The 21,357-nt window shown below is 35.4% G+C and overlaps 2 protein-coding genes and 1 pseudogene across 2 annotated transcripts in view; 2 read left to right on the forward strand and 1 right to left on the reverse strand.

Annotated features, from left to right (window-relative positions):
* LOC145063812 (lysine-specific demethylase JMJ28-like) overlaps positions 1–17,019 on the forward strand; it is a 62,710-nt pseudogene extending 45,691 nt beyond the window's left edge.
* Positions 1–17,958, forward strand: part of LOC145060978 (lysine-specific demethylase JMJ28-like) — an 83,240-nt gene extending 65,282 nt beyond the window's left edge. The window contains exon 14 of the mRNA XM_079008317.1: positions 17,796–17,958. The gene's annotated coding sequence lies outside the window, so the exon portion shown is untranslated. The remainder of the gene's footprint in view (positions 1–17,795) is intronic.
* Positions 17,959–18,046: 88 nt separating this feature from the next.
* Positions 18,047–21,051, reverse strand: LOC145060980 (uncharacterized). Its single transcript, XM_079008321.1, has 5 exons — positions 20,799–21,051; positions 18,977–20,183; positions 18,629–18,889; positions 18,399–18,554; positions 18,047–18,311 (listed from the first exon to the last, which is right to left on the reverse strand). The coding sequence occupies exons 1-5, from the start codon at positions 20,804–20,806 to the stop codon at positions 18,192–18,194; spliced, it is 1,752 nt and encodes a 583-aa protein (XP_078864447.1). The 5' UTR covers positions 20,807–21,051; the 3' UTR covers positions 18,047–18,191.
* Positions 21,052–21,357: the final 306 nt, after the last annotated feature.

Here is a 21,357-nt window from a genome sequence, read left to right on the forward strand (position 1 = left end):
TAAGGGCCTACCAATGTTTCCAAGTTGTCAAGCAGCTCATCCATATTGATCAATGTACTATAACTGACCAACGTGCTATGGCTTTTTCAGTCAAATGAGAACCATAGAACTCATAAGATTTGCTAACTCAAGAGGAAGATGCACAAAAACAAGAATCTGTCAACTTAACACGATAGGTTACCAATCTCAGGTCATGTGCTAGTGATAACTAAAAGGTTTATCGTTGATTGACTCTTGAAACCTTTTAAGATCAATAAGACTCCCACTAACTTCTTGACAAATAAGTTTTTCTGTTAAGGAACATTCCTTGACAAGCAAAAACAAATATTCAAAAGTTAGTGTGGATTCTCGACAAGAAAATATCTCATGGAAATGGTCTTAGTTTATCTTTGTTTTAACCAAAACATCACAGCTACCAATTTCAAATGTGATCGAGTAAGAAAACATTTCTACTCCACATTTCATGAGGTGTTATAAACCTACATAGTTTGAAATAATCTTCAAGATAAGATTTAAAGTTACTAGAGTGTGACTCTAAAACTTGTTTCGGAAACGAAGTATGATTCATTTCTTGATTAAACTATTTCAACAATATTTGATTCCTCTTCTCAGTTGAGACAACTTCACTAAGATGTCCTTAGAGGATCAATTATGACATAGTTACATAATCATTACGTTTTTCACAAAGCATAATACTAAGGTACTCTCCTTTCCTTTCAGATTAGAGAACCTTTATCTTTCTGCCTAATAGATCCTTCATATTCGTTCTGCCATTCTTTGAAACCTTTCAAAGAATCAGAATTATACTTAATCTTATAAGTATAACCATATTTACTAAACCATCAGTAAATCATGACAAATAAACTTATCGTCATTTATGGTGGATCTAAATAGTCCACATCAATGTGTACTAGATCCTTTAGTCCTTCACTTGACTCACATAAACGTGTGATCAATGAATTAGCCATGATCTTCCAATGATCAAGATTCTCATACAACACACAATTCGAATTGTATGACTCCAAGTTTCTGTCCAATCGAAACTTGGGTGATGATAATTCCTTTTCACTTGGTCACTTATGACATTTCCACAAACAACATAATTAAGAATCAAATCCATTTTTAATATTGCTAATAATAGAAATATAACCACCAATTTTCATAAATGTCATTGCAAGGAAATGCAAAGTAAATAAAATAAAAAATCACTTTATTAATAATAAGCGGAATATTTTTCCTTACAATGCAAATATATGAAAACTATGTTTCTACATATTTCCTAAGCAATCTATTAATCTATCATAACTCCTAAGCAGCAACTCCAAATTCTGATCATCGAACCATGTGACCGAAATCCATCTCTCACGATCAGAATTAGCTTTCTCTTCTTAAGCTTCATTCTTTCTATTAGATCCTGCAAAACATCAAAATGTGACTATAACATCATGTATTAAGAATCTATGAATAGGAACTTAATAAAATAACGGAGTTAGATAGTGGATGTACCTAAAGTAGAGTCATACGACTTAACTTTACTATCTCTGCGATCTTTCAGGTAGTCAGGACAGCTTCGCATCCAATGTCCCTTCAATTGGAAATAGAAACATATGGACTTCTCAGGAACAACACATGGGACTATCTCAGAACTGGTCTTTCTCTTTACCACATGGTCAAACAGTTTGACCTTCGCCGACCCTTTTATATTGGGAAGATAAACCTTTTCTGGACTACTAATTTTTCCATTGTCAATGTCCATGGAAACTTGGGAGACAGATCCTTTAAACATATATGCTTGATTTATGCTCTTAAGCATTTCTGCTTCAGCATCAATTAGCATATATGTCAGATAGATTAAGGTCACATCATGGTCCCTCTCATAAAAGTCCATAATGAACTGACTGTATGAGTTAAGAAGCGAAACTAGAACCAGGTCAATGCCTAGCTCCTTTGGGAAAACGAAACCTAACATCCCTAGTCTGTCAACGTGCGATTTCATTCTCAGAACATTAGCACATACAGACTCTCCATCTTGATGTTTACATGCCAATAGGGCTTGAGTGACTTTGAACTGTTCAAGTTGAAGAAATTATGGCTCAAGGAGAACCATTGGAGGAGGTGGAGGAAGAGTCGGAGAAGCATGATTTCCAGTCCTACCATTTGAAGAAGGGAACATTCTTTCACCTTGATCAACAAGTGGAAGGTCATCTTCAGATTGAGAAGGAAAACCATTTTCAGAAAGATGAGGAAAACCATTGTTGTCTTGACTGGACATCTATAAAGGTAGAAAAGAATTCAAGTTAGTCGATTTATTTAATCCTTAATTAATAACCCAACATTTTTGAATAAAGGCTAGGACCCATATTTTCGATTCGAATTCTGAAGAGGGATGTCGTAATCAAATTCGAATCTATTTTAGGTAGGTAAGCATTTATAAATTTCAATCTAATGAAACTCCTAGATCTTTTGAGATTCATTGAACTATTCAATGGCATGTTTAATCTCGATTATGTTCTCACTTTGTGACTGGGATGTCGAGGATCACAAACGAGATGTGAATAACCATGCAAATTAGCTTGGTACTATCAATGTCATTTTTCATCTGAAATTAACGTGCCGGTTAACCACACGTGCTCCATTAACTCAATGATAATTTACAAGACACCCATTGCCAACAATATTAGTCTCATATTAGTGTTCTAGTTAACCACACATGCTCCACTAACGACCAATAAGGTGCAATGTGCAATTTCATGGATTAGACCCAAATTCACATTTTTCCTAAAGTAACTAAGAGTGAGATTTTAGAAAATAGTTTAGTTACTTATTATCATTATAATTTTAATTAGGTTATGTCCTATCAAAACCGTTCGGCTAACGACCTTCCACCAATCAAGGAAGCGGTGGGTGAGAGTGGACACCCATTCAACTACCATTTTATAGGCAATTTCCTTATATCCCCCGTATAGATCGACTTTGTGAATGAGGCGTACTAGCGGTTCGACTAACTTGTCTTATACATATATATAATAAACCTTTAATTAAATATATAGTATAAGGTGTATTTTAAAACATTTTAAAATAATAAGGGTTTAATCCTTTAATAAATTAAACTTTTAATTTAATTAAATTTAAACCTTTTATGGATTTATTAATTATCTTTTAATTAATCATTTAATTAAATTATTAATAATATCCATAAGGATGTGTTTTAAACTTTTTAAAATACTGGGGTTTTTAATTCTATTAAAATTTTCAAAAATTAAAACCATTTAATTTAAAAATTTTAAATTTAAAAAACCTTTGATTTAATAATTATCCAAAAATTAAACAATTAATTAAATTATTAAATCGCATAAGGATTATCAATTTAAATTAAACATATTAAATTAATTTTATCCTTTATTCATGGATTTAAAAATTTAGGGTAGGGATATCCTTAACTATCCAATTAAACAATTAACAAGATAATTACCAAAAATAACAACCTACTAACTAATTCCTTAGATTTCAAAATCTATTGCTTGGAGTGGAAGGCAAGGCTTTCAACCTTGCCTAATTTTCGAAAACCCTAGGGTTAGGAAACCCTAGATTTTGACTCCAATGTGGCCAAAGGAAAGGGTTTGAAAACCCTTTGGGATTTTCGAAAAAATAGGGTTCTTAAACCCTAATTTGCGAAAATTAAAGGCCTTAGGGTTTAATAGCCATAAACCCTAATTTGGTCTAGTTCAATCAATTGTAACAAATCTAATTGAAAACAAAAAACCATACGCTCTGATACCACAGATGGGTTTTATGTTGGATTAGTGTCTTAGCCCGTAACTATATTTGGTATGTACTTGACCCGGTTGTGCATGGTCATTTTGGGTTGCCTTCACCAAAGCAACTTGACAAGGTTATTTAAGAGAGAGAGAGAGAGAGAGAGAGCGAGAGAGAGAAGATATTATGGTTTATTAATATATTATAAGAATAATATATTAAAGGAGAAATCATATTATTTGATTAATATTAGTCATAAATTAATTAGGAATTAATTTGGTGACTAAAAGATATTAATTGAATAAAGGGGCATAAACTGTCAAAAGTGTGATAGTTGAGCTTTGGGCTGGGAAACCTAATGGACTAAGGGGGAACGAAATTATGATGGGGATCCATCATATTTTCGTCCAAAGGCCTTAATCTAGAAGGTTTCATGGGCTGCTTGGTGACTAAGCTGTCCATTAGGGTTTAGACTGAAACCCTAGCAGCCTACACTATAAATAAAGGCCTTTGGATGCAATTTTCGAATGCTTGACTCTAAGAGAAACCCTAGGGCCGATTTCTAGTGTTCTTCCACCTCTCTCTTAATAGCCTTCTTGCTTGTGGTGTTTGTGAACCATTAGAAGAGTTACAATTGTGACTCTAAGCTCAAGATCAAGAAGATTCAAAGGATTCCAAGTAAATTGAAAGAGGTAAACACTTGGATCTGTTCGTATGATGTTAATTTCGAATTATACATATTAGATCTAGGGTTGCAAGTCTTGGATCCATTGCATGTACAATAGAGAAACCTAGATCAAAGCATTATGGTTTGTATGAGCACATATGATTGTTCTTATGCATATAACCCATCAGTGGTATCAGAGCCTTGATTGGTTTCTGTTGTATGTGATGTTATACTTGTTTATTTGATGAAAATCGTTTTCTGGCCCTCTGTTCGAACTGACTCGGCGATTCACTTCATGGACTCGACGAGTCAACCCAACTCGGCGAGTCCAGTGAGTGACTCGGCGAGTCGGAGCGTCTGACAGTGGGATTTTCGGATTTTCTTGTTGTTTTGCTAAAGGATAATTGCCATATATGTTTTAAACTGATAAAATACGAATTTTGTTGTTATTGAAAGATTATCCTTGCCAACATAATTACCAATTGATTAGATAATAAATTCCTTATATGATTAAAATTGATTATTTGAATTAATTGGGTAACTTATCTTGCAAGAAATTAAATTAGGTCAAATATAGATAATCGCTAAATTAACTGTTTGATTTATATTATTTGTTATTTGATCCCTTGTGTTTTGAAAAGTTCAAAACTTGCCCTCAAGTTTTGAAATTTAAATTCTTTGATTAAATGTTTAATTGTCGAAAGTTTTAAATTTCAACCCTTAGATTTTTACAAGTTTAAAAATCAACCTTATACTTTAGCTATTATAAGATTTATATATATATATATATATATATATATATATATATATATATATATGTATGTATGTATGTATGTATGTTTAAAAATAAGCTAGTCTTATCGCTAGTAGGCCTCATTCACGAAGCCAATCTATAAGGTGAGTATAAGGTTGCTGCCTATAAAATGGCGCTTAATGGGTGTACACTCACACCCACCGCTTGCTTGACTGGTGGAGGGTCGTTAGCCGAACGGATATGATAGGGCACGTAATACCTCATTATAAGTATAATGAATATTACAAAGTAACTAACATGTTTTTACAAATTCCCAATCTTAGTTACTTTAGGGTAAAATGTGAAAATAATGCTATTCCATGAAATTACATTTTGTACCCTTGTCAAACGTTAGTGGAGCGTGTGTGGTTAACCGACACACTAATTTGGGATTGACATTGGTGGCAAAGGGTGGCTCGATGTTTTTCATAGATCAATGGAGCGTGTGTGGCTAACCGGCACATTGATTAGGTGATAGAGACATTGAGTGCACCATGTTGATTCGCATGGTTATTCACAATTTGTTTGCGATCCTCGGTATCCCAGTCGCAAATTTGAAGTGCATATCGAGATTTAAACATGCAATTGAAAAGTTCAATGAATTAAAAAATCTAGGAGTTTTCAAATACATTTAAAACTTAATCTCTTTTTCGTTTTTCATGGTGAGAATTATTGAATCGTCATTCACTTACCTTCAAGTTATTTACTTTTAGAGTACGGCATCCCTTTCTAAGTTGTAAATAATGTTGTTGGATCCTGGCCCTAATTTCTCATCTGGGTGTTTAATTAGGGATTCATTTCTAATCAAACTTTATTCCTTTCTATTTTCAGATGTCTAACGCAAACGCAAACAACAATGCTCCTGGCTCATTCTCATTGATGAGCCTATGTCAAAAGGTGACGTTTGATGGATCAAATTTCAACGAATGGATGAGATACATTTGCATGATTGCTCGTTACGAGGACAAAGAATATGTCCTCGACGAGAAGCTTGAAAAGATCAATCCAGAAGTCACCACTCCCGAAGAAATGGTCGTCTTTGAGGCCCATGAGCGTGATGCAACAAAATTTCATTGCATTATGATGGCCACCATGAATCTTGAACTCCAAAAGTCCTATGAGGACATGTATCCTTATGAAATGCATCAAGATTTGCTGGAGAGGTATCACCAAAGCACAAGGCAAGAGCGCTATGAGATCATCACCAACATGATCACCGCTAAGATGGGGAGTGGAGAGTCCCTAACCTTGCATTTGCAGAAAATGCAGAGGTATGTTGATCGTCTTTGCAAGTTGAATGTTAACTTTGGGGAAGATTTGGCTATCGAGATCATTCTCCAATCCTTGCCCTCGTGCTACAATCAATTTAGGATGACCTACCATATGAACAAAGAAGAGGTCACCTTGAGCAAACTCCAAGGGCTCCTTAGGATTGCTTAGAGCAACCTTAAGGACAAATCTGTTGCATCATCCTATACTGTGGCTGCTCCCGTGTTGGCATTAGGTCAAGGAAAGGGTAAAAAAAGGAAGGCTCCATGTAAGAGCCACCACAAGGGTAAGCCCCATGATGGTTCCTCCTCCAGTGGAACCAAAGTTGGTTCAGTCAAACCCTCTTCTGACTCCAAAGAAGCAGAGTGCTACTACTGCCACGAGAAGGGCCACTGGAAACGAAGCTGCCCCAAGTATTTGCAAGACATACAGGATGGGAAGATAAAGCCCACCTTTGCAGGTATGTATTCTATTAAATTTAACAACTCGTCACTTGCTACTTCATGGGTTCTTGACACAGGATGTGGTTACCACATTTGTTCTGATTTGCAGGGCCTAAAAAGAAGTAGGGAGGTGGAACATGGGAAGATAAACTTGATTATGGGAAACAGAAGATTGTCGCCTGTGACCAGAGTCGGAGTTTATTCTTTAGTGTTGAGTAATGGGTTAGGGTTGGATTTAAATAATTGTTGCTATTCGCCAGATATGGCAAGAAACATCATTTCATTTCATGGATTGTTTATACAAGGTTTCAAATACTCATTTGATAATAGTAATAGTTCTATTAATGTTTATTTGAATGGTATCTTTTATTTCAATGCATTACCTTGTAATGGGATATATGAATTTGTGTTGGTTGTTGATAATTTAGGAAATGATGTGTTGAATATTGATTCGTCTACTAGTCTAGATAAAGCTTGCTTGTGGCATTGTCGCCTTGGCCATGTCAACAAGAAACACATAGCCCAACTCCAAAAGGATGGAGTGTTAGAGTCATTCGACCTTAGGGACGATGACGTGTGTGAGTCTTATTACTTGGGAAGATTACCAAGTCACCCTTCACGGGCACTTGTGATAGGGGTGAGGTTCTATTGTATTTCATACACAACGACGTGTGTGGGCCCTTTAGATCCACCACAAGGGATGCTTGCCGCTTCTACGTGACTTTTACGGATGATTATAGCAGATATGGATATATCTACTTAATCAAGCAAAAGTCAGAAACCTTTGAAAAGTTCAAAGAGTTTAAGAATGGAGTGGAGAATCAGTTGGGCAGGAAAATCAAGATGCTTCGGTCAGACCGAGGAGGAGAGTACCTAAGTCTTGAGTTTCACGACTATCTAAAAGAATGCGGAATTGTTTCACAATTGACGCCTCCGAGAACGCCACAATTGAATGGTGTGGCTGAGAGACGTAATCGGACCTTGTTGGACATGGTTCGTTCTATGATGAGTCGGGATTTGTTACCAATAGCTTTCTGGAGGTATGCCTTAGAGACTGCCGCCCATATCCTTAACTTAGTTCCCACCAAGAAGGTTGCCAAAACATCTCACGAAATATGAACAGGGAAAGCTCCTTCATTGGCACATATCAAGGTTTGGGGTTGCGAGGCTTTCGTAAGACGAGAGACTCACGACAAGCTCGAACCTCATAGTGAGAAGTGTTATTTCATCGTCTATCCACAAAATTCTTTTGGCTATCTTTTCTATAGACCGAGTGACCATGTTATCTTCGTTTCTAGAAGAGGAGTTTTCCGAGAAAGGGAATTGATAAGCCAAGAGGATAGTGGGAGGCAAATTGATCTTGAAGAGATTCAAGAGCAAAGCGATGAAGGAAACTCTAACACTGGCACTCAACCCGAGGAGGAAACTCCTGTTGAGCCCGTTGACGAGTCCTTACCTCTTAGACGTTCTAGTAGGGTTAGTGTTCAACCCCAGTTTTATGGTTTTCATATTACTACTGAAGGGGATACGTTTATTAGTGATGAAACACTGATAAATTTGGACGAACCTAGCAGCTACAAAGAAGCCATGGCAGGCCCGGAGTCTGCTAAATGGAAAGACGCGATGGACGGCGAGATTCAGTTCATGTACAACAACCAAGTTTGGAATTTGGTTGATAATGTACCGGGTTGTAAGACAGTCGGGTGCAAGTGGATCTTCAAGAAGAAGACGGACATGGATGGGAAAGTGCCCACCTATAAAGCACGATTGGTTGCGAAGGGCTTTACTCAAACTATTGGAGTTGACTATGATGAGACCTTCTCACCAGTTGCTAAAGTAAAGTCTATTAGGGTAATACTTGCGATAGCTGTGTTTCATGATTATGAAATTTGGTAGATGGACGTGAAAACCGTTTTCCTTAATGGGAAGTTGGCTGAAGATGTGTACATGAATCAGCTAGAGGGTTTTGTCGATGCGAAGCATCCAAATAAAGTGTGTAAGCTTGAGAAATCCATTTATGGATTGAAACAAGCGTCTCGCAGGTGGAATCTTTATTTTGATGAGAAGGTCAAAGAGTTTGGTTTTCTACGAAGTGAAGATGAGTCATGTGTATATGTCAAAGCCAATGGGACTATAGTAAGCTTCCTTGTATTGTATGTTGATGACATACTGCTCAAAGGAAACGACGTCCCAACCTTGCAGGAGGTCAAGTCCTGGCTTGGGAAGTGTATCGCTATGAAGGATCTCGAAGAGGCTGCTTATATTCTGGGGATAAGGATATTAAGAAACGGGGAAAAGAGACTGATAGGACTCAGTCAGGATACATACTTGGATAAGGTACTAAAGCGTTTTAGTATGGAAAATTCAAAGAAAGGGGACTTGCCAATCCAAAGCAATACCAAGCTGAGTAAGACTCAGAGTCCAAGTACAGAGGCAGAGATAGCTAATATGAGCCGATTACCTTACGCTTCCGCAGTCGGCTCTATCATGTACGCTATGAATTGTACTCACCCTGATGTGGCCTTCGCTTTGAGCATGGTCAGCGGATATCAAGGGAATCCTGGTAGAGCTCATTGGATTGCAGTTAAGAATATTCTTAAGTAACTACGAAGGACCAAGGAATGGTTTCTAGTCATCGGTGGGAGTGATAACTTAAGGGTACGAGGGTACAGTGACGCTAGTTTTTAGACGAATCGGGATAATTACTGATCGCAGTCAGGCTGGGTCTTTACCCTAAATGGAGGAGCAGTGACTTGGAAAAGTTCCAAACAGGACACCGTAGCTGATTCAACGTGTGAATCAGAGTACATTGCGGCGAGCGAAGCGTCAAAGGAGGCTATATGTTTGAAGAAATTCATTGGAGACCTTGGAGTTATGCCATCCATAAAGGAGCCAATGGAAAATTTCTGTGATAATGAAGGAGCGGTTGCCTTAACCAAGGAACCAAGAGATCATGGCAGATCTCGACATATCGACAGAAAATACCACTTTATTAGACATCGGGTAGAAGAGGGACTCCTTGTTGTAAAGAGGGTATCGTCAGAAGAAAACCCAGCAGATCCCCATACGAAGGGACTGAGTAGGGTCAACCACTTGCAGCACGCTAGGAGCATTGAGCTGAAGGACGATATAAGTTTAGATTAGATAGACAAGAAACGTGTAATAGATAATTTGTACTTGACATTTGATGAATAAATAAAGTTGTGTTATTTATGAGTAAAGCTACTATCTTGTGTTGGTTATTTATCTATTGTTTCAATTTTGCATGTTTTGACTTCCTAAATAATAAGATTATTTAAATAGTCCACAGTCGTTCATGTTTTGGAAGTAGGTATGAATGAAGACTGTCATGAATTTGTTTGTAGATTGTCTAAAAGGTTTTGGGCATAGAAAAAGTTTTCTATAAAGTTCATGAGTGCTTATGAATATGATTTGAGCATTGGAATAAACCCGCGCTTGCTGGTATCACTGTTTTATTACAAGTGATCGCAAGATGATAATATCATATAATCTTTAAACCCAGAGATATGGTTATTGTTTGCTGGTTGATTATACATTGATAATTCGAAAACGCATCAGTAACTTGATGTTATAAAACGCATTATTGTGTGTGACTTAGCTAGTGAATAATAAAACCATAATATATTCTCTCTCTCTCTTTCTCTCTCTCTCTCTCTCTTAAATAACCTTGTCAAGTTGCTTTGGTGAAGGCAACCCAAAACGACCATGCACAACCGGGTCAAGTACATGGACCCACAAGGGGTAATGCTCCTTATATAGTTAGGTTGCTTCGCCCCAAAGCTAGGGTTTCTAGGCGGAAACCCTAATTTACAGCTTAGGCCCCAAGCAGCCCATGGACCCACCTCCTTAAGGCCTTGGACGAAATTCTAAGGGCCTCTCATAGAAATTTCGGCCAACCCTACTTAGGTTGATCCAAGAGCCCAAACCACAACTATTAATTAATTACAAAACAACCCCTACACTTTCAGTTTATTCCTTTAATCCCAAAATTAATTTCTGATTAAATAATAATTGATAACATGATTACTAATTAATATATTATTTCCATAATATATTAGTAAATAATATATTGCAGTTTATTAATCAAATTAATAAATTCTTCCTCTTTCTCAATTAATCATCCTGTCTAGTTGCTAGTGTGAAAGCAACCCAAAAGGACCATGACACTATCAATTCAAGTACATACGTATTATAGTTATGGGCTTAAACACCTAATCCAACAGTTAAATGCCAACAAGGCTTGAGTAACTTCGTATTTTTCAACTTGAAAGAAACATGACTTGGGGAGAGTCACTGGAAGAGGTGGAAGAAGAGTTGGAGAAACATGATTTCCAGTTCCACCATTGCTTGAAGAAGGGAACATCATTTCACCTTGATCAACATGTGGAAGATCATCTTCAGATTGAGAAGGAAAAACATTTCCAGAAAGACGAGGAAGACCATTGTTGTCTGAACTTGGCATCTATAATAGGATAAAGGAGAATTCAAGTTAGTTGATTTTAATCCTTAATTATTAACCCAAAAATTTAAATTAAGGCTAGGATCCATATTTTCGATTCGAACTTTGAAGAGGGATGCCGTAATCAAATTCAAATCTATTTTAGGTAGGTAAAGCATTTACCATTTTTCAATCTTATAAAACTCCTAGATCTTTTGAGATTCATTGAACTATTCAATGGCATGTTTAATCTCGATTATGCTCTCACTTTGTGACTAGGATGTCGAGGATCACAAATGAGATGTGAATAACCATGCAAATTAGCTCGGTACTCTTGATGTCATTTATAATCTAATCAATGTGTCAGTTAGCCACACACGCTTTATTAATCAATGATAATTTACGAGACACCCATTTCCACCTTTTATTAGTCCATATTAGCGTGTCGATTAACCACACATGCTCCACTAACGATTTATACGAAGTGCAATGTGCAATTTCATGGATTAACATCAAATTCACATTTTCCCTAAAGTAACTAAGAGTGGGATTTTAGAAAATAGTTTAGTTACTTTATGTCATTATACTTTTATTGAGATTATATCCTATCAAACCCGTTCGGCTAACGACCCTCTACCATATAAGTGAGTGGTGGGTAAGAATGGATACCCAATGGCGGTCATTTTATAGGTCCCTTCCTTAAACCCCCCTTATAGTATGGTTTCGTGAATGAGGCGTACTAGCGGTTCGATTGACTTTTCTTATAGATATAATACATATATAACTTTTAATGATATATAATAGTATAAGGGTGTATTTTAAACATTTCAAAATACTAAGGGTTTAAGCTTTTAGTAAACTAAACTTTTAATTTAATTAAATATAAACCATTTATGGATTTATTAACTATCTTTTATTTAATCACTTAATTAAATTAATAATAAGATCCATAATGACGTATTTTAAACTTTTCAAAATACGTGGGTTATATCTTAAAATTTCAAAATTAATATCAATTAATCAAATTAAAAATAAAACCAATTATGAATTTTTAGATAAGGATATCAAATTACAATTCAAAATATTCAGATTTATACAATTAAACGATATTATAAAAGGTAATTATCCTAATCAAATCATGAGATATCTTAAAAATTCAAATTTTAGGAACTGACAACCCACCACGTCGTGGTAAACATTACTATGTCGTGGTGAAGGCAAAAACGAAGGTCACCACATCGTGGTAGTGGAACAGAATGCAGATTCTATTTAGCTTGTAAATGTTCAAGTTCATATTAGTATCAATTCAATAGAAAACTAAACCTAGACTTTGATACCACTGATGGGTTTTGAGCATTACAAACAATCCTATGTGTGCATGCATCCCTAATTGAGATCTACGTTTTCTCTAATTGAACATATAATATGAAAAACATCATGCAAAAACTATATCTATGGATAATAATCGAAAATCACACAATAAGGATTAAAATACATACCTTTGATTGTTATGTAGTAATGACAATCCAAAACCTTGAAGATCTTGAAGCTTGAGAGCAAGTATCCCAAGTGTCATACCTCTAATGAATCACAAACACACTTAGCAAGAGGATGAGATATGAGAGGGAGGGGGAAGATTCAATTTTCGGCTATTACTCTCTAGGGTTTCAAGTGGCCGAAAATTAACAAGGGTATGGGTCTTTAAATAGTGAGGTGACTTAGAGCCTAAGCTAGGGTTAGAAGTAGGAAATCCTAATTGCTTTGCTTAAGGACCAAGCAAACCCTAACCCTTCCAAACATAAGCCCTTGGATGAAAATTCTAGGGCTTTCCTAGAAGATTTCGTCCAAGCCTCTTTAGGAGGGTTCTAGAGCTTCTTTCCTCAACTATCAATAAATCACTAAACAACCCCCATGTACTTTTAACTAATTCAATTAATCCCAAAATTAATTGCAATTAACTTATGATAAACTATTAATTAAATAACATGATTTCTAATTAATATATTATTTCCATAATACATTAATAAATTGTTAATTTCAATTTATCAATCAAATAATAAATTCTTCCTCTTCCTCAATAGGTCATCCTGTCTAGTTGCTAATATGAAGGCAACCCAAAAGGACTATGCTTCTATCAATTCAAGTATATACCAATTATAGTTATGGACTTAGACACCTAATCCAATAATAACTTCCTCCTTCAAGGTTGTCATAAACTTTGTCTCACTCTTCTTGAGACCTTTGTCGAGTTGCATGGTTGATAGGATTCGGGATCCAATCCTATTTCTCTTCAAGGGTACAATGTGAATTATTGAACCCTTAGTGATACGCATGGTATCATATCTCTCAAATGAATAGGGTCGTATGTTGTCTAGGAAATCCATTCCTAATACCATACGATAATCATCCATATGCACCACTGTCAAGTCTATGGTGCCTTCCCATTCTGCTATCTTAAGATGTACTCCACATGCAACACCAATGATAGGATTGGATAAAAAGTTGATGAACTTCAACCTAACTGGGTTTTTGGTATATTTAATACCCAACTTCCTAGCTTCATCTTTAGCAAGGAAATTATGAGATTCACCAGTATCTACTAATGCCTTGATGTATCTTCCATTTACCCTGGCCTCCACGAACATTAGCCTTCCTCTTTTAGTTTTATTCTATTCTATGACCCATAGTGCCTCAGCATCCCATTCATCCTCTACTTCCTTTTTGGAAGTCATCAAATTGCTTTCGACGAACTTTTTCTTTGACCAACAATCCTTGGACATGTGACCCCACTTTCCGTAATTGTTGTAGTGGCATTCGAACCTCCTCCCCCAAGGACTCTTATTGTCGGTCTTTTGAGATCTCCATGGTTGTGAGGTTACTTGTTGATTCTTCCCTTTGTCAGCATTTTTGTATCTTTCTTTAACAGGTGGCTTGAAATTCCTCTGACTTTTACTTATGTAGAGTACCTCCTCTTCACTCATCAACGTGATGCCTCCCATTTGCTTGGCCATGGATTCTTGGCTGGCCAACAAATTCTCAAACTCTATAAGTGATGGTTGAATGGACTATCCTTGTACAGTAGTAACAAAGCTTCTATATTCTAGCCTCAGTCCATGGATGATGATCATCTTCATTCGAGCTTCTGCAATAATGGATTGCGGATCTAGTTCAGTAATCTCTCGACATATCGACTTGATGATGGGTTTTGGTCATAAGACATCCTATGTGCTCATACAAACCCTAATGCTTGGATCTAGGTTTCTCTATTGTACATGCTTTGAATCCAAGACTATAAACCCTAATTCTAGCATATGGAAATCAATATTAACATATAATTAGGTTTATGATATTACCTTGATTGTTATGTAGCAATAACAATCCCAATTCCTCCTTGAATTGACTTTGGAAGGCTTAGAGTCACAAGTGTCACTCCTCTAATGGCTTACAAACACCAAGAGAAAATGGAGAAGGTATAAAGAGAGAGGAGAGAGGTAGGAATTCGTCCTTAGGACATCTTGGGAAGGCTTAGACGAATTCATGAGCCTTAGGGGGTTTATATAGGTGTAAAGATTAGGGTTTTAGTCTTTATCCTTATCTAGTTGCTTGCCCACCAAGCAACCATAAGATAAATCTTAGAAACCCTTATCCTAGTCGAATTCTAAGGCATTATCTCCTTAAATTCGTTCACCCTATATTTAAGATAATCCTTACCTTATTTTGTAACTATCACATAATTACAATTCAGCCCCTCTAGTTTAATTAATTACACTTGATCACAAAATTAATTCTTAATTAATTATTGACCAATATTAATTAAACAAATATGATTTCTCCTTTAATATATTATTCTTATAACATATTAATAAATCATAATAACCTCTCTCTCTATTTATTTCTCCAATCAAGTTGCTTTGGTGAAGGCAACCCAAAAGGACCATGCACCATCGGGTCAAGTACATACCAAAATAGTTATGGACTTAGACATTAATCCAACACTTGACCATGTGGAAATATTGAACAATCATCATATCACGTTATGAGATTGATAATAGCTCGTTCTCCAAAATTTGTAGTCTCGTATCATTCTTCTTTGAGAAAAGTGTCACAAACGTGTCCCAAGATTCTTTCGGCATGTTCTCATCTCAAATATGCTCCAACATCTCTTCTTCGATTGTGGTCTTCAAGACAAACATCGCTTTGCCTGCTTTGATTTTCCATTTGCATAGAGCGCCATTAACATCTTCCTCTGGCAGCACAGTTTCGCTTCCTCCAACGATCTCCCATAGGTCTTGTCCTTGTAAGTAGGACTTCATACATGTTGCCCACGTTTTGTAGTTATTGTTTTTGAGTTTCTTGATTCCTCCAACGACTTAGAGATCACCCATCGTGTTGGCAATACCTCAGTAATTCCAAACAAGCTAGTTTCGACACTAAACTTGCAGAGTCACAGACTACTCACGATACAAAGAGAAACACTCGTTGTCACTATCAAAAAACCTCGCTCTGATACCATATTGTTGAACACGACTCTTTATGTGAGAAACAACAATACTTTTATTAAGACACTTAAGAAGAACTTGCAATTTTAGAGACTACTACACTTTGCTTTCTTTGAAGCTTTTCTTGGATACTTGGATGTTGGGATGGCTTGGAGCAAATGAGCTCCACGCCTATTTATAGGTGTTTCCACCTCCCTATAGGAAGTTTCTACATCTTCCTACAAACTACATACATTCATGACTATTCTAGAATCATTTACCGTAATCTATATCTATTACATGCTTATATATGTTTCTAGAATGCTCCATAACATTCTGGTGTCTTCCGTCTCATTCTATAATATTCTTGAGTCTTCTTGTATGTTCTAGAATATTCCATAGGCTTCCATGATGTTCTAGATTCTTCTAGATCATTCTAGAACATTATTACATCTTTTTGATAAAGGGCTAAACTCTATTAGGCTAAGCTCCATTGGGCTAATGATGACCTTCAACAACATTTATAAAATAGGGTTAAATTCTATTTCATTCATTGTGTTTTTACTAATACAATTTAAACAGATATGGAACCATGGACATTTGAACAACGTATTGGTGAAGTTGTCATCATTCCAGCTAGATACCCTTATCAAGTAAAGAAAATTAAGGTATGATTCTTTTGTCTGTCATAGGTTAAAATACAGAAAAGCACTTGAACTTTTCCCATTATATCTCGATTTATCCACTTAAGTGTTTAATCATTTATACTTATTTCAATTTGGGCAAGTTGTTGAATCATGTAAACATTATATGTTTAGTTTTTTGTTCCATGCAACCATTATCATATGCTTGTGTGAATCTTTTTGTTGATCCTAAGAAATCTTGATGTGGTTATTGAATTCATCTCACCTAAAAGTGCATCCATGGGCATCAAGTTGAGTGATGAAATCCGTCAACTTCCCGTAAATCACAAAGCAAAAGGAAAAATGTTGGAGGTATATATTATTATATTTCAATAGTTAATCTTCGAATTTGTAGTGTTTTTTTTAAATGACATGACTAATTCCAAAATTGTTTTTTAGGTTAAGAGAATGACTATTCATAGTGTAAATGTTGTAGTTGAAGAAATCAAGAGAGTATCACAAGCAGAGTAAAGACTTTATTCTTTTTTCCTATTTAGTGTTGTTTGGATAAATGATATTTAAAAAATATTTGAAAAAATGATAAGAGACCAGGAGAAAAAAACTACAAAGGGTAAATTTGTAAAAAGTTTAGGACTTAATGTGGAAAACCTCATTTTCCTGGCTCTTTCTATTAAGACATTCTTTCTGCATTAATATTAGTTAAGAGTCTCTTAACAACATGAATTCTACATTGTATTATTTGAACGTTAGATTTTAAGTTTTGTGTTCATTTGTTACTAATGCATATCAATATTTTTGTCTTTATTGATTGATGTATTCATTTTAAAGTAGCATCATGAACCCTATGTAAGATTCAATCTCATTTTGATGGGTGTTTGGATGTACATTTTGAAACGGATTATAATAATAAGAATAAATATGTTATTTTACATTAAGTTAAATTGCTAAATCGATAAAAAATATATATATTCATTTTATAATCACTTGAATTAATTTTGTGTTGTAGGTGGTGTTCTTGAGTTGAAATAATGGAGTTTGGAAGAAAGCAAGTGCGTTTTTGGCTTCAACTTGTTCTTGAAAAAGAAATTTAAATTAAAGATGTTCTTGGGGACTCTGAATCAGGATAAGAAGAAGCTGGTGATCTGGAAATGAAGCTAAAAAATGGCAAAAAAAAATAGCCAAAAGGTATTACAAACATTCTATTTTTTTTTAAAAAGCCACCCAATTATAGTATAATTTTATATTCAATTTTTTTTTTCTGTTAATCCCATAATTTACTATTGCAGATAAAATGTCTCTTTGATCACAACCAAAGAACTAAGAAGATACAGGATCAATAACCCAACAGCTTCACCATGGACGCCATTTTTGTCACCTCCATTGTTACTCTAGAGTTCTGATTCAACACTTTAGATGTGATATAATTTTGTACAGTTGTACATTTGTATGCTTCTCAACGATAATTTGTATCATTCAGTTCCATTCAATGTGTTTTTGTCACTGTTCTATGAAACAATCTTTATTTATAACTCAAAAATTCATTGCTAGTATTTTGCTTTCATAAACTCAAAAATTCATCTACAAAATTTCAACAATTGGAAAAAAAAGATTAAACCAATCAAGATATTGTTTGAACAACTATGAACACTTTATGTTTCCAAAACTTTTTTTTTAAATCAAGTTTATGGGGCCATTAATCCTTCTATCGTGTAGGTTAGTGATTTTGCCCAATCTTCTTTTAGCAACAATGTTTGTAGCGTATGCATAACATCATAATCCGGATCCAGCTTCCTTTGCCAACCCTACAATCACAAAAAAAAAAAAAAAAAAAAAACAAGGGTATTCATATCTATTCACATAACAAAAGGGTAATTTCGTAATAAATATACCTCAAGAACCAAAGTTGTAACCATCACAGTGCAAACATTTCCATCAACATTGACTCGATGACGCCTTACTTGCTCCAACAATTGATGCATGCAATCAGCGGGGTGTACAATGTCGCCTTCTTCAGTACCCCAAAAGTCAAACGACTCCTTGACTTCCTACAATAGCAACATACTTTCATCTCTTCATACTTTCCAAAAAAAAAAATTAAAATTAAAATTATATATATTACCTTTATAAATGCTTGTGGATTAGGGCAATTCTGCTGCTTTGATAACCTCAACATGCTTTTTGCTGCAGTGTCACCATCTCGCCTTGCAACCGCTTTAAAAAACTCCAACAAATTCACTCTATCACTTCCGGAAAGTTCCGCAGTCATTCCAACATCAAGAAACACAACATGCGGCTTCGATTTAAATATCCCTTTCCTCGATGATTTGTTTCGTACTAGAATATTCCCAGGATGCATGTCCGCATGTATGAAATTATCCACCTGAAAAACACCACCACAATCGTAAAACTACCAACAAAATTGATTATCAAAGCACCGTCTAAAATTTACTAATATACCCTAGCTTACCAGAAGCATTTTGAGAAGTGCGTGGGTCCCGATATGAGCAAGCGAACTTTTAAGCCTCTCGTGTCCTTGAAGCTCATCAACATAAAACGCGACACTTTCACCTTGTTCAAAAGTTTCAACCAAAACAGCAGGATGTACAAGTGGATAAACAGGCTTAGGAAACGAAACATCTTTCCATCTTCTAAAATTGTAAATAAATCGACTCAAATGAGCAGCTTCACGTGCAAGATCCACTTGTGACATCATAAAAACAGCAAACTGTTGCACACTTTCATCTAACCTTAACCATTTCAAAGTCGGCAAAAACCCAGAAATTCTTGCAACAACATTAATTATCTCAAAATCTCTCCTAATAGATTCACCCACCCCCGGATGCCTAACTTTTACAGCCACCACTAACGGCTTCACCGTTTTTTTACCGTGTGATTTTAATTTTAATTTTGCCCGATGAATTTGAGCAATGCTTCCGGAAGCTACCGGAACCTCTTCAAAATCGTCAAAAATCTCGTGGATTTTACGCCCGAAAGCTTTTTCAATTGTCTTTTTAGTGTACGCATAGGAATGTTCAGGGGCTTTTGTGTGAAGTTTTGAAAGTTCTGTGCATATGTCTCTAGGAAAAAGATCGGGCCTTGTTGCAGCCCATTGGCCCCATTTGATAAAAGCGGGACCCGCGATTTCTAATGTCCTACGAACGAGTTTTAGCCATTTTTTTCTTGAGGAATCACCGAAGTATTCAGCGAATGGAGCTGTGGTTATGCTGGGGGAGAATAAAATTGCTAAATATAATGCACGAATTAGTAATATGAAGCATTCAAAAAGTGATAAGATTGATGAAACTAAAAGGGCGTGTCCATCTTCTATGTAAAGAGTGTTGTTTCTTGGTTGAAAAGATTCAAGATTTGTTCTGGTTTTTGCTAATGTTGTGTTTTTGTATAGTATTATACCGGGAATGACTATATAAGAGTGGGTTAGTGATAAAGTAAATGCTCGGGAGATTTTAAGTATGGGAGAAAGTGGTTTCTCATTGTGAAATGAAGCAGGGGTATTTCGGGAAAAGAAGGTACGTTGTTTAAAAGGGAAAGCGGGTTGTGAGGAAAATAGAGCGATTTTATCGACTGATTTGTGGTTCCCATCTTTTGATTGGATTCTTGAGTTGTTTGTTCGAATTGATTGCACAATTCTTTTAATGTTTCTGAACCCCAAGAACCTGTGTTGAAATAAGGAAGTCAGTTTCAGATGATTATAGTATTGTAGTTTGAACAGTTTACTCAAATATAGAAGTGAAAGTAGGATGATATAAACATATAAATGAATGTAAGTTGTTATTTCTTGTGTTTAACCCTAAAAGAATAGAGCATGTAGGTAGATAACTGTATAATCAGCTGTTTATGTCTAAGGAAACGTAGATGATTTTACATTTAATGAAATCATTATTTGATTGTGATTAATGAAGTGGTATTAATCATTTTAGGGATGCATGTTCAAGAACCTTATAAGTTGTTCTGAGAAGATAATGATGGTATTGCAAATTCTAGCTAAGAATACCTAGATGCAAAAATTTTACAAGAACATGAACTAAAATCTACATAACAAAAAGGACTAAAGTGAAACCCTAGCTTAATAGCTAAGCAAAATATAGTCACAACGATGTTGCCATAGTTAAAAATGTCATCACAGAACGTTTATATTATCAATGTCGGAGCTAAACCCTAAATGTTTCATGACTCGAGATTTCAACAGCAATCTCCTCAATAATACATAACCCTAATGAAATGGAAGCAGGGAATAAGTAATTTGAATACAAAAATAAAAATAAAAGAACCTTGACATAGCGAGAATGGAGTGGTTTTTTGTTACGACTCTCGTTGATCATTTTCTATAAATACTGCCGTAAATTCGACTCCAGTTGATCATCTGAACGCAAATTTAATTCAATCTTCGTTCTGCATCATCGTCAAGCTCCACTTGATTACAACAATGGGGGATTCAAGGCTGATTTTGATTTGGGATCTTAGGTTAGACGTTTTTTGATACGCTTTTTAGGAGGAACCCTTTCCTCTGGCAATAAGATATTTTTGTACATGTAAAAGATCTTCCCAATATTAGGGATTAGAAATAGGTCAAAATGTGCAAATTAATTTTGATATGATACATAATGAATTCAAGATACAAATAGTTTTTTACATTGTAGCACAATAATCTTTGACTAATTTGTATATTTTGTCACTAACTTTTACATGCTCAATTGGTCATTAACGTTAGTAAATCCGGTTTACGGGTCACCGTTGACGTGTCTTGGTTTATATGAACTACCATTTGACCATATCATTGTATACGGTGGAAATTTTCCTTAAATGAAACCTCATTAGAACCATAAATGA

The sequence above is a fragment of the Lactuca serriola genome, chromosome 7, assembly GCF_051521515.1.
Source record: "Lactuca serriola cultivar US96UC23 chromosome 7, Lser_US96UC23_V15, whole genome shotgun sequence".
In the NCBI taxonomy this organism is placed as follows: Eukaryota; Viridiplantae; Streptophyta; class Magnoliopsida; order Asterales; family Asteraceae; genus Lactuca; species Lactuca serriola.